Raw genomic sequence first — 14,925 nt, forward strand, 5'->3', positions numbered from 1 at the left:
GGGAGGAGAGAACTACAAGCCCCAGGCAGATCCCGCCGCTCACAGGCACCATAGAGCTGCCGATCGCCACTTTCCACCTCCCCCAGTGCTTTCTTAAGTGCCAGCCAGAGGTGCAGGGGAGATGCCAGGTCTTGGGCCCCCCCACAGCGGCAGAACGGCAGGGCCCAGTCGCAAGTGCGACTGCAGCGACCCCTATAGTTCCGCCGCTGTTCCTTAGTGATCCTAAATCCTCTTCCCATTTCCCTAAGAATCTCGGGAATTATAGATCCACTTCCTGTCTTAATATTTTATACATTTTTTATACTTTTCTAACTAAACACTTTTTATCCTTCAATAAGTTCTCCAGTGGTCTCAGATTCTCAAATCCCCGTAACGGATGTGGTAGGCTTTGGGTAAAATGTAAAATTTGAGCGTGCCTCCATTTATCTAACGGTTTGTGCCCCCATTCTTGTGTGAGTTCCCTATATGTGTATGTCCTATTCCCTTTAATAACTTCTCCTAATTTTATTTCCTCTTTACTTGCCCATCTACTGAAATACAACCGCTCCTCTTTACCTGGCAAAAAATAATCTGTGTCCAAAAGTGACATTAGTGGTGAATTATGTGTCCAGTTGTGTGCCCTATTAATATTATCCCATACTCTTAATGTGTGTCTCGTTAAGGTGCTTGTGTCTGCTCCTAAGTTCCGCTGATAAGATGGTATCCATATCATTTTTTCCAAAGACGTCCCACTCAGTCTAGTTTCCAAGTCTACCCAACCCTTTTCCTTCTGATTATATATCCAGTCTGCTACTCTGGCTATTATTATTGCCTCATAGTATTTCTTGAATTCTGGTAATGCTACTCCCCCCCTCTCTTTTCCCTTTACTAAAACTTTGTATGGTATAAGTGAACGTTTCAGAGGCCATATAAAAGCCATCATCAATGCTTTTAATTTCCTAAAGAAACACATTGGGACCGGAACAGGAATCATTTGAAATGTATAATTTATAATTGGGAGTATAGTCATTTTTATTACATTTACTCTGCCCATCCAAGATACTGCTTTATACCTCATATTTTTCATTATACCTTTGATTTTATTAAGGAGAAGGATATAGTTTGCCTCGTAAAGCCCCTGTCTTTGTGACGTTAATTTAATCCCTAAGTAGTTCAATTCTCCCTTACACCATTTAAAGGGTAAACTTGCTGCAAGGGTACTCTGTTCTACCTCGGATAAATTCAAGTTTAAAATCTCTGTCTTCGTGAGATTTATCTTGAAATTTGATAATTTTCCATAGTAATCTAGTTCTTTCAGGACCGGGGGGATCGATGTTCTTGGGTTAGCTATATATAGTAGTACGTCATCTGCGAATGCAGATAGTTTATACTCTGTCCCTTCAACCCGAATACCTTGGATATCCTGGTTCCTGCGTATTGCTGCCAGGAGGGGTTCGAGGCTCAGGACAAACAGCAACGGTGAGAGAGGGCATCCCTGTCTAGTCCCGTTGAACAACTCAAGGGGACGAGACAGGGATCCATTAACTCTTATTCTGGCGGTTGGGTGTGTATATAGCGCCTTGATCCATCTCATCATTCTTTCCCCTACCCCCTTGTAAATTAGGATCTCATACATAAAGTCCCAGTCTAGTCTGTCAAAGGCCTTTTCGGCATCGACTGACATAAGGACTGTTGGGGTCTTCTCTTTACTTACCTCTTGGATCAGAATGATGGATTTCACCGAGTTGTCCCTTCCCTCCCGTCCCTGCACGAATCCCACCTGATCGGCATGGACCCATGCTGGGAGGAGTGCTCTTAATCTATCAGCTATTATTTTTGCGTATATCTTTATGTCTACGTTCAATAGCGATATCGGACGACAACTCTCCAGAGCAGCTGGATCTTTACCCTCCTTCAGAATTAAGGCAATATGGGCTAAAAGTGCTTCTTTACGGAAGGACTGTCCCTCACCAACTGCGTTAAAGTACTCACAAAGTTTTGGTACTAAAAGAGTCTGATATCTCTTTTAGTACGCACTGGAAAACCCATCCGGGCCGGGGCTGCCCCCCCAGTGGCATTTCCTTAATTGCTCTCTCGACTTCCCTTGTCGAAATGGGGGCCTCTAGAGCCTCCATCTCCTCTCTCACCTCTCTTGGGAAATCGAGATTCCTAAGATATTCTCTTATCGCTTCCTTCCTTTTACCTCCTTTGCTACTAGCTGCTCCCAATTCATAGAGAGTGCTATAATAGGAATGAAAGTTCTCTGCGATTTCTGGGGTGGCAAGCTTCAGCTCCCCCTTCTTATCTCTAATTTTGGGTATAAAAGTCCTATTTTTCTGTTCCTTTACCCTTCTTGCAAGCCACTTACCTGGTCTATTCCCCCACTGGTATCTTTCCTTATTTATCTCGTAGAACATTGTTCTCCTATCTTGGTCTAAATACTCTTCCAACTCCCTTTTTTTTTTTTGTAGTTCCTGACTCCCCTGGATCCCTCTAGGTCTTGTTTTCCGTTCAAGTTGTTCGATCTCATTATATAATTGGGCCTTCCTTTTCTGCTTTTCCTTCTTTATTCCTGTTCCAATCCCAATCCCAATCAACCTACCTCTTATTACTGTCTTATGGGTCTCCCATAGAGTCGCTCTAGATATTTCCTTCATATCATTTAGCTCAAAGAAATCCCTCAACTCCTTTTCAATTTGTCGACTGACCCCCTGATCTTGAATGAGGGAGTCGTTCATCCTCCAGATTGTCTCCCTTCCTGTCTCTTCCTGCATTTCTAGTTGAACTACTATCGGGGCATGATCTGATAGGGTAATAGGCTTAATTTCCACTTTTTTCAAATTGGCCACAAGTCGGTAATCCAGTCTTGCGAAAGTTTTATGCACTGCCGAGCAATGAGTGTAATCACGCTCTTTTTGATGACTAATCCTACAAGAGTCTAGAAGCTGGGCCTTTGACAGTGCTTTAATTACCCCCCTATATCTCTGTTCCGATGCTCTTAAGCCTCCCCCCGAGGAATCCATCCTTGGGTCTAAGCACCAATTTAAATCACCTGCTAGTATCACTTTGCCCTCCCTGAATTCCTCAAGTTTTATTAATATTTTCCTTAAGAATTTATCTGAATTTCTGTTTGGAGCGTACACATTTGCTATTGTATATTGCATTACCCCCATTTTTCCCTTTATAAACAAATACCTACCCTCTGGGTCGGTTAGACGGTCTTGAATTTCAAACCTTAATTGTCTATCAAAACCAATAGCTACTCCTCTTGAGTGGGCCGATGGCGAGTCCCCGTAATACCATAATGGAAATTGCGCTGAGGCCAATTTTGTTCCCGAGTCATTAGTTATGTACGTCTCTTGTAAGCAAATTACGTTCCCCCTCATTAACTGCAATTCCTCATTAATTTTAAATCTTTTTTCTCTTGTGTTTAAGCCCCTCACATTATATGTTATCACATTAATTAAAGCCATTAATTACTAATTTCTCTTGGAGACCTACACCGACCCAGGGGGCATTTTTCGAGGGGACAGATCGGGATTGGACAAAAAAAAAAAAAAAAAAAGAAAGAAAAAAAAACCCCCCATACCAGCTCCCTATACTTCCCCTCCCTCCCCCCCACCTCCACCCCCACCTCCACCCCCACCCAATCCCCCTCCGCAATGCTTTTCCTTAAACAGGTTATTCGGAGGACTCCCCTTTCTGCGTTGATCATATGGGATCGACACTCCTCCCTTTGGTGTCTTATCCTTCCCATATTTACCTTGGGGGCTCACACCAGTAGACCTCTAAGAGGCACCCTCCCCTCCACCCCACCCCCCACCCCACCGTCCCCCCGTCCTCCTCCTCCAACAGTCCTACATTCTCTTTAGGGTCAGGGCCGTATTTAATATTGATTGGACCTGGGCCAAATTTTTTTTAGGGGGCCACCCTCCCCCATGCAATTTTGCTCTCCACCTTCTCTGAGTCATACAATAAATAGCAGCTAGACTTAAAATCAGTTTACTGTATCAGATCAGGCAGCGATTGGGATTGGTTGCCAGAGGTTACAGTATATCATTACCGCTGACTGACTGATTGCTAGAGGTTATAGCACACATTAAAGCTCACTGATTAGTTGCTAAAGGTTACAGCACATGATTTCTGCTTGTTGATTGGTTGCTAGAGATTACTGTACAGTAATACTGCTCACTGGTTTCTATAGGTTACAGTACATCTTCTCCTCACTGCAGGGGGGCATGATATACATATGAATGCCATCTTTATTTACATATCTATGCCACCAGGCTCCGATATTTACATATGAATCTCACTGCTATTTACATATGAATGACTGTTATTTACATGTAAACACAGAGTCTGCAGGTGAGTAATCTTTACACAACAATAGGGCAGAGCTGGGCAGCATTAGTAGCAGCACTTCACACAGATATCAGGACACAGCACAGGTCTAAAATTTCAAGGGACAAGGGAATTTAAACTGGAATGGTTGGCAAGTATGAGGCTGCTGCTTTGGGCCCCACAACAATGACAGGGCCCAGGGCAGCTGCCCCTTTTTCCCTGCCTTAAAGACGGCCCTGGCTAGGGTAGTATATAGACAGGCTAGGGTAGTATAGGGGCAGGCTAGGGTAGTATAGGGGCAGGCTAGGATAGTATATGGACAGGCTAAGGTAGTATAGGGGCAGGCTAGGATAGTATGTGGACAGGCTAGGGTAGTATATGGATAGGCTAGGGTAGTATAGAGGCATGCTAGGGTAGTATATGGATAGGCTAGGGTAGTATATGGATTGGCTAGGGTAGTATAGGCGCAGGTTAGGGTAGCATAGGGACAGGCTAGAGTAGTATTTATGGCAAACTCGGGCTGTATAGTATGAGCATGATAGGTTATGCAACATTTAGCCATCCAGCAGATCAGCAGCCACTACTAGAAAAATTGATGGACACCCTTTGTGTCTTGTCACACAGAACTTATATTACCTCTCAATTGCTGTCTCGTTTTTCAGTGCCTAGCCTCACGCATGCACCAGAGCAGAAGAAGGCAGGATGGGCATGAGGCTTTCCGCACCCCCCTCCTCCAGTTTCACCCAATAGAAATGCAAGCCTCGCAAGCTGTCCCCAAATATTGGCTGCTGGTGGAGCCGTTGGGGAAGGGATCTTTCATTGCTGTCTGACTCCTGTGGGTACCCCACCCCCCAGCAGCACACAAGCCTGAGCTCTTCATGTGTGCTTGGGTGTTTAACAGCCAGTGTTAGACTGTGTGCGAGCACCCGGCAACTATGAGTATGCGTGTTTAGGGCAGCAGGACGGCATTTTTACAGGACGGGGCAGTGGCCCGGGGGTTAACCTGCCCCCCCCCCCCCTGGCCCAGTCCAACCCTGGATGATACACCAAAACTGCTGGGAAAAAAATCTTGGGTGTTAATTTGCTACCCCCTCTCATAGTGCCCCCTGGGTCCAATGGGCTCAGCGGGACCCATGGTAGGGCCGGCTTTGTGCCTACCTCAAAGTCTGATCAGGTCCACTAAAAAAAATTAGAGAGGACTCCACCTTCTTCCATTTAGGTGGAACGGATCTGAGGTAATCGGGTGGAAATTGACAGCAGAGTCTGTTTACTCTCAGCCACCCATAGAGCAGAATCCGTGTCCGCTCTGCAGAAACTGAACAGACACTGAGCCAATCGTTGCATGTTTTTGTGCATTTTTCACATTACAAAACACGAGCCTGCTGCCTGCATTTGGTGTGCCATTAAGAAATAAGGATGAGCTCAGGCATGTTCACAAACAGCGCGTGCAGAGCCTACCAGGAAGTCGGATCTGCATAACAATCACAGGCAGTGAGACATTTCTCCATCTCTGCAGCCACGCATTGGGGCAATGGGGGTTATTTACTAAAGGCAAATCCACTTTTCACTGCAAGTGCAACTGGAAGTAAAGTCGCTGTAGATCCAAGGGAGATATGCAAGAAAAATAAAAAACAGCATTTTAGCTTGCACATGATTGGATGATAAAATCAGCAGAGCCTCCCCTCATTTCAGATCTACCCCTTAGATTTAGAGTGACTGAGTGGATTTGCCTTTCGTAAATAACCCCCAAAGTCTCACTGCCTGTGATTAGCGCTCCGCAGTGCCGACTTCCTGGCGGGCTCTGCACGTGTTGTTTGCGAACACGCCTGAGCTCATCCTTATTGATAAATAATGGCAGCATCAGTGCATTGTACGTTTTAGCACTTTTTATTTGAACATTTCTGCCACCATTCCCGGAAACCTCAGGTGTGACTATGGCCCCAATGTGCATTCATGTGGGGAAATAACGCTGCTGATTACACAGTGCTCATGTTTGCCCTTAGCAACAGTGGTGGCCAATAGGGTACATTTATGCTGTACACATGTAAACCTTGCCAGCCAGATCCTTCATAAATACATACACCCATCTGAATGAGCCCTAAAGTGTATCATTAGCACAACTAAAGTTTTTTTTTTTTTTTTTTTAGAACTGCTGCCGAGTTTTACTGCAGTTAGAGGCTTCGTAGGAGTGATTCCTTCACTTTTTGTCTGGTTAAAGCAGAACTAAACTGTACCACAAACTGAGAACGCTATTTAATTATTTAAAGCAAACTCATCATCCATTTGTTTCTGTTATAACATTTTGTAAATAAGTAATTTTTCTCCTTCACTGATGTGCACTGATGAGGTTGCACCAATCAGCACCGATAGGCTGCATTGGTGGGCACTGATGAGGCGGCACTGATGAGCAGGCATTTATGAGGAAGCACTGATAGACAACACTGATAGGCAGTACTGATGGACACTGTTTGGCAGCACTGTTGGGCAATGTTGGGACTGCATTGATAATCAGAAGACTGATAATCAGTGCCCTGATTATCAGTGTAGATGTCCCCTGTGTGGATTGCCGCTTATCGGCTCTTCTCTCCTCATGCGGAGAAGATTGCCAAAAAACGGAAAATCCTGTTTACACTGTGATCAGCTGTGATTGGACACAGCTGGTCACATGGTAAAGAGCCACTGTGATTGGCTCTTTACCCTGATCCATGATCAGCTGCACCTGGAGGACACAGCGGTCTTAGATCACAGCTGATGCACGCTGCAGCGGGGCACGCGGGAAGCACGATCACAGGAGATCATCATATGACACCCTCCTGGCAATGTGCGACCACTGTAGCCTTCATTTGGCTATAGTGTTGTAGTGAAGAGGTTAAAGTTGTTGCAGGGGCGGACTGACAAGTCATGGGGCCCCCGGGCATTAAGAGAAGATTATGGGGCTCCCGGGCAATAGGAGATTATGGGGCCCCAGGCAATAGGAGATTATGGGGACCCCAGGCAATAGATTATGGGGCCACACAGTATATATATACACACACACACACATACACTATACACACACACACATACACTATACACACACAGACACACAATATACACACACACAGAATACACATACACACACTGAAAAGGTACTGGAGAGGCGGGCAGCTATAATCTTGAGATTTAAAAAAAAACACAGATTTTTACATACTTTCCCTGGTTTTATTGAGGCTGGCAACCCTGATGGGGCCCCTTAGTGGCATGGGGCCCTCGGGCAGTGCCTGAGTGCCCGAATGGTCAGTCCGCCCCTGAGTTGTTGTAAATCCTTACATATATCTAGTGAAGGGACTGTCCTTGGGTTACACACACAGATAAAACAAATCCTCCTACATAAGTTTTTTCTGTCTATCTGCAGTTTTCTCTTCTCTTCATCCATTCAAAATGCTGAATTTTTAAGCTTGTCTAAGAGTTAAAAAAAAGGGGGAGGAAGGAGAGGTAAAGTGAGGAAAGCTCTGAGAGTTGATTGGAGGGAAGAGACCCACCCCCCTTCATGTAGCATGCAGGAACAGAGCTGAGGCTACCAATCAGCTGGAGCTCCCTCCCCTGTCACCATTTTTCTCTTGGTGTCAGAAAAAATTGCCAAAAGTGACTAAAGCAGAGGAACGATGCAGCAGACAGAAATGACACTTAGTGCTCTTAATTGATGAGACAAGTACACACCATAGAGTAATATGTTTTGTTTATATTTCACATCTAAGGATTACATCCACTTTAAAGTTGTATTAACAGTATAACTGCTTTTAACTAGTTTGACATATTTTTTAAATGCCAACGTATTCAATAACTGAGATTTCAGGATTATTAAAGTTGGTTTCTGAGATAAGCAAATATTGTCCAAATACAAGTCATTTATATTCTAACTAAAATCTCAGTGTGCTTTGTGTATTTCTTGCAGAGCTGTGCAGTTTCCCGTAATAAAGAGCAGTCATTGCTGTGTCCTCTCCCTGTGCAGGGTGACGGCTCTACTCTCTGCCCCCTGTGTTCAATATCTGCAGGCAGGCCTTTAGTGGGTGGGGCCTTCTAAGTCCCTCCCACAGCTCTGCTCTCTGCACAGGTTATGTTCAGCACAGTGTGATGTCACTGCTATTTTTAAAATGTCATATCTTGGTTTGCAAATACATTCGGTGCACACAAAGTGTATTTATATCCTTTTTGGTTATTAAGAAATGTATGTAAGTGAAATTATTTGGAGTCTCGAGTTCACTTTTAATTCTGGGCTAAAATTTCATCCATACTTTAAGCGCATAGTATTCTGTAGATCACAAAGTGTCTGTAAAATAACACACGTCACGCTGAAAAATCATTTTTGGGATATACTTTATGATTTTTTTTTTTGTTATATCTTTTTGAACAGCCTGCACACTACAACAGACAGAAGCTGCCAAAGAGGCAGGCAAGATTTTTACCGCAGTTACCAGAGGTAAGATTTGCTTTTATTCTTTGTCTCCGATTCCAATGCTGTACAATGCTTGTATTTGATTTGCCGCACTGACTGAACTGAGCTTTGTAGGACTAGGATATAAAAAGAGGACTCATCTGTGCAGCACTAACAGCTAATCAGAATCCTTGTCTAGTTAATCAGTCATGCACAAATTTAATGCACAAAAGGGCAGATTGTGCTAAAATCCTTCTTCATCTGTCAGGAGTACAGAGGAGGGGCCGGAGAGGCTACAGTTACAGTATGTGAGAGCTGATTGGAGGAAAGGAACACACCCCCTTCACACAGCAGAACTGTGCTCTGAATAGACAAGCTGTGTGCTGAGCTCTCTCCCCAACACAAATTTTTCTCATGTGTCTGGAAAACTTCTCAGAAGTGACTCATGCTGATAACAGAGGAACGAAGCACCAGAGAGAAATGAAAATTAGAGCTTTGGAGAGCGATAAGTAAACAGTACAAATATATGTGCTTTGTTCAGATTTCATGATAGAGGTTTACAATCACTTTAAACGCACTGGGAATGCCAGTTACAGCGCATTTATGGTGCATTAGCAGCTGCATTTCAATAGAAGTGAATAGAGTCAGTTGCAAAGTGTCAGCATCTGCTAAACTCTGCAGACAGTGTTATTTCTGTAGTAAAATGAGGCAACACGAATGCTGCTGAGTTTACACCTTTATCCACTCTCCATGTCAATAATTGTGAAAGTTGTTGATAGAGTTTTGGGAAGTTGTAAAAATGCAACCCAATCTCCTGTTTTCAAAGCCTGCGTAAATGAGACCTTCAGCTTAGTTCACACTGACAGCGGAGGGGCGGTAAAAACAGGCAGTTGATCTGCATTTTTATCTCTAATCTTTATTTTGATAGATTTCACATTTTAAATGACATACAAAAAGAATTGAAAGAACAATTAAAAACTTGGTACATCACCACATTAATATGGGTTACACAATTTATTACAGCCTAATGCCCTGTACACACGGTCGGAAATTCCGACGACAAAATCCGTTGGATTTTTTCCAACGGATTTTGGCTCAAACTTGTCTTGCATACACATGGTCGCACAAAGCTGTCGGAAAATCTGATCATTCAGAACGAGGTGACGTATAACACGTACAACGGGACTATAAAGAGGCCAGTAGCCAATAACTTTCATCTCGTAATTTATTCTGAGCATGCGTGGCAGGCCAGGCGGATCGCCACATCCAGATAAAAAAAAACAATAAAATCCCGTCACTTCATTTGATCAGCATTTTTATCTCCAACCTCCCTCCCAGACTGCCCACCTGTAAATTTACATGGCTGCTGCAGGGGCAAGTTCACATTGCCATGGTCGATAGTTTTGTTGAATAAATTGTAACCTGGCATGTCAAGTTTGACAGGTGGCACCACCTGTTAAACTCACCCATTGAAGTCAATGGGACCATGCTGTAACCACATGCCAAATGGGGCTATGGTGGTTGTGGCAAGGAAGTTCAATATAAAATCCCCATTGGGATGAAGAATATTCCCTGGGCATCAAAAAACAGTGCACATCGGTGGTAGTATTGCCTTCTGAACACCTGTAAACCAGGTGTCAACCCTAATTTGAAAAGTGATCTACTTGGATAGCTTTTCAGAGAGTCGTGTGAAAGGGGCCTTAAGCCTAAACTTTCCTCAGGTCACCAATCCCCCCCCCCCCCCGTGTTGCATAAACAGACCTTGCGACTTTATGTCAGTATACTAACAGGACAATCCTAGCCAGAGCAAGAATAGGTAATAGACAAACCACTAAAAAAATAATGTGCTCTAGTGAAGGGTTGTCCTTTGGGGCTCATGAGGGCAAAGCTGATCAGATATTATGCTCAGGTGAGCCAGTGAGATAAGTAATCATAAATACTATAGGGGCATATTTATAAAGCAGTGAATCTGAAATTCACAGCACATTCACTGCAGGTGAATCTTATAGGCACATGTGTTTCTAATGACCGTGATTAATTAACCACCAGTGAATATTTGCTGAAAGTTATTGCTTTATAATATGCCTCTAAAGGGTCTATATAGTAAAATTAGGTTGACAATTGTCATAAGCATTTGCCCAGCTGTCACAAAATCTGGCTGTGTTTTTCTTAATATATTGATTTCCTATGATCTTCAGCTCCATCTAGTGGTATTTTGTACCGCTTTGTGGCCGCTAGATAGAGCTGATCATAGGAAATCAACATATTAAGCAAAATATGGCCAGAATTTGTGATAGCTAGGCAAATGCTTATGACAAGTGTCCACCAAATTTTTCTAAATAGCAAAATATGGTAAGAATTCGAAAGAGATGGGTGAATGCTTTTGAAATTCATCAGTCGATTTTTGAATCTCTAAGTGTTCACATGAGACTACTAGCAAGAAGCAATCCTTTGCATATCAAAATATTTGAATGAGGAACCTTTAAAAAAAATAAAATGGAAAAAAAGAGGGAAGACTTGTTTCTCAAAGGAACTGATTCAATTTCCCTGAAATTTTAGTAGTCTGGGTCAGAATAAAAAAATGCAGATTGATTGCTTACCATAAAGAACTGTTATGTTTCTGTTTTATATTTGTTATATTATGTTTGCCTCTTAGCATACAGTCAGCGTCTAACTTTTCTTTTGTTAGGGCAAGTTAGAACATGCAAGAGAGACACTAACTGGTTGTTAGGAAATAAAAATACTGTTCAGTTGACACTCAGCATAAAAAGGCATTTATGAATAAACAAGTTACCAAGATGCCAAGAAAAACTCAGTTCCTTATGTCATTTAATGCCTCATTTACACTGGCACCAGTGGCGTTACTAAGGGGGGCCAGAGGGGGCCCTGCCCCCCAACATTATGCTGTGCCCCCCCAATTAAAACACATTTTGTTTCTATATATAGCGGGTGCCCCACATCTGGCTTGGGTTGGCGCTGAGTGGGCACAGGCTCTCCTGAGAGGCAGAGCGGCCCGTAGGACAGGAGAATCAGCCTATAAATTCTGAAACTGGTGGCTGCAGCTCTGTAGTTACACAGCCCAGCGAAAACACCCCCCCCCCCGCCACTGACGGGAGATAAGAAAGGAATACAGCTCCTCCTCTGTCTTCCCACCCACACTATCTCGTCATGCAGCTGTATCTGAAGAGAGGGGATGTGTGGGAGGGAATTATGAAAATCAGCAGCTGCAGATTCCAGGCTATGTCAATGATTCCTGAGCTTCCAGCCTGGACCTGTGGGTGAGTGTACACTACAGTACACTGTAATCACTGAACTGTCCCTATCTCCACCCCTCTCTCACCTCTCCCCCATCTGTATCTCCCCTCCTGTTCTTCCAAGACCTTCACAAACTTAGATGGTACGAATTTCTTTCCTGCAACCACAGAAATTGTGCGAATCCGGCAAACTGGTTGTACCCAATTTTATCGATCAACTTGGTACATTCAGCCTGCTCATTAATGATTTAAATTTCAGCCAGTTCCTGTTGAACCAGCTGAGATTTAAACTGTCTATGGCTGATCTTAGCTCTTAGGCAACCCATACATTGACCACTTTGCTATAGCTGCTAGTGATGATCACTGTTTGTTGGGAGAATACAATTGCTCAGCGGGAGGGATATTCCCCTGCCAGCACTGACTGTGCTGATGGGGGGAATCATGCAAATTTCTTTCCGGCAATTTGTGGTTGCAGGAAAGAAATTCGTACCATCTAAGTTTGTGAAGGTCTTCAAAGAACGGGGGGGGGGGGGGGGGGGGAGGTGGGGGAGAGAAGGGAGAGGGATGGAGATAGCAGGGGCAGGGCAGCAAGAGAAGGCTGGGGAACCCCACAGTGGCAGAACACCAGGGCCCGGTCACAAGTGCAAACTTTGCAATCCTGGTAGTTCTCCCACTGGTTTAGACCCTTCTAATTTCCTGGTGTGCTGGAGACATACCTCTTGTTTTCTGCCACCCTGGGGGGGGGAACAATACAGTAGGAAGGTGGCTCACTGCAAAACACATGAAAGGGTCTCGTTGCAGGATCATAATAAAGGGCTCCACAATAGACGTAAAAGACCCCAGGATATATATATATATAATTGCATTTTATAGTTGCCCCCCTACTTTTATCCCTGTCCCCCATGTGCCCCCCCTAAATATGAAAGCTGGAGACGCCACTGACTGGCACTCCTGCCTACATGTTCCTGCTTTAAAGGCAGTTTACATGCTTTCAGGTGCATTTAGTGTCTTTACATGTACAGTACATCTGTTCAGCTATATTCAACCCCCCAAAACTAACAATAAACGGACCATGAATGGTTTGATTTGGTAAATGTATCCAAACACTGAACTTGTAAACACTTCTGAATGTCTAGTGTACAAAGGTACATAGAGGACCACAGGATGCATTCAGATCCATTTCGGACCTGAACACTGTTTTTTGACGCTAGTGTGCGATTGTTTATATCATTGTTTGTCACGGTTAATACATATGAGTAAGCTTTCTTTGGGGCACTTCATACATGCGTTTGTCACAGCAACCTGATGTATTAAAAGTATTGGTTGGAAAAAAAACACCTTCATGTAAAGCAGGGGTAGGCAACCTTTGAGAGGTGGAGATCTACCTAAACAACACTGAAAAGCTCAAAGATCAAAATAAAAAGCAAGGCATGAATAAATAGTAAGGAAAACTTAGAAAATTATAATGAAACAAATGTCACTGTAAAAATATAAACTTAGCCTACCTTAAAAGTGGACAGTGGCAGTCAGTAGAGCAGTGGACATTGTCAGTATTTTGATTTTATTTATCACTTTTATTTATTTTTTACAATTATTTTTTTCTTTATCGTACATCACAGGACACAGACCAGCCATAGTAATTACTATGTGGAATATACTCCACCTATAGGTGAATGGACACTGGTACACCCAAAGACAGAAAGTCCCCCTCTATATAACCCCTCCCATACAAAAAGTACCTCTGTTTTTTCGCCAGTGTCTTCAAGGTGATGGTCACAGATTACATGTGCTCTTGTCTTGGAGCATACTTAGAGGTCTGGACAAATGAATGAATGAATGGAAATATTTGCAAAGCGCAAAATGCGAACTGAATCGCCTCAAGGCGCTGTGAAGAGCTTAGTTGTCATCAACTAGAAGAGGAAGGTCTTGAGTTTTTTCCTAAAGGCCTGGTGGTTTTCTTCCAGGCGGATGTTGGTTGGTAGAGCGTTCCATAGCCGAGGTCCTTGGACAGCGAATCTCCGATCCCCCTTCGATTTGTACCATGCTTTGGGAACGAGGAGGAGATTTTTGTTAGATGATCGTAGACAGCGGGTTGGTGTGTAATGATTTATTTTCTCAATTAGGTATTGAGGAGTGTCTTTATGCATGCATTTGTGGGTGAGGCAGAGGGTCTTGAATGTGATCCAATTCTTTACGGTTAGCCAATGTAGGCTCCTCAGGGAAGGGGAGATTGATTCCCAGGGTTTTTTCCCTGTTATCAGCCTTGCTGCTGTGTTTTGGATAAGTTGTAATCGCGCAAGTTGATATTGGGGTAATCCTATATAAAGTGAGTTTGCGTAGTCCAGTCGTGAATTAATGACTGTTCCAACTACCACTGCTTTGTCCTTCTGTTGGATGAACGGGATTAGTCTGAGTAGCAAGCATAGCAGATGGTGAGCACCACTAACTACTGCTCCTATTTGTGCATCCATTGACATTTGTGAGTCCAAAATGACCCCGAGACTCTTCGCCTTGGTCTTTGGGGATATGGTTTGCCCAAAGATGGCGGGTGGTGTCCAGGAGGACTTGGTTACGGAGTTATGGTTTGAGTGTTTTTTTTCCTGATGAGAGTCCTGCGTTTAGGGGCTACTGAGTCTGCCGATTGAAGTAATGCCTCGTTCAGGGAGTTGAGTGTTTGCTCTGATGAATGGCTTAAATTCATTGTAGATATCTTCTTAGACAGAGTGGTTTTGAAGGTTTCGGAGTACAGTTTCTTCTGTGATCTGGTCCAATGCGTTGTTATTGCAGGTTTCTGTTTTTTGTGGGTGACGTTGGAGGAGATTTTGAATTTAATGGCGTGGTGGTTCGTCCATGGCAATGTCATGTTGTCAAGTTTGTTTGAAGATGAGGTCCAGGATGTGTCCTGACCCATGTGTAGGAGTCCTTATCAGTTGTTGG

General features: G+C 43.6%; 1 protein-coding gene across 2 annotated transcripts in view; it reads left to right on the forward strand.

Moving 5' to 3' along the window:
* Window positions 1-14,925, forward strand: part of DNAH7 (dynein axonemal heavy chain 7) — a 498,098-nt gene that overhangs the window by 14,602 nt on the left and 468,571 nt on the right. For both annotated transcript variants that reach the window (XM_077448738.1, XM_077448739.1), the window contains exon 2: window positions 8,714-8,779. In XM_077448738.1, the coding sequence (XP_077304864.1) occupies window positions 8,714-8,779 (66 nt within the window). The remainder of the gene's footprint in view (window positions 1-8,713; window positions 8,780-14,925) is intronic.

The sequence above is a fragment of the Lithobates pipiens genome, unplaced genomic scaffold, assembly GCF_037356315.1.
Source record: "Lithobates pipiens isolate NorthernLeopardFrog02 unplaced genomic scaffold, aLitPip1_a1.2 Scaffold_22, whole genome shotgun sequence".
Classification (NCBI taxonomy): domain Eukaryota; kingdom Metazoa; phylum Chordata; class Amphibia; order Anura; family Ranidae; genus Lithobates; species Lithobates pipiens.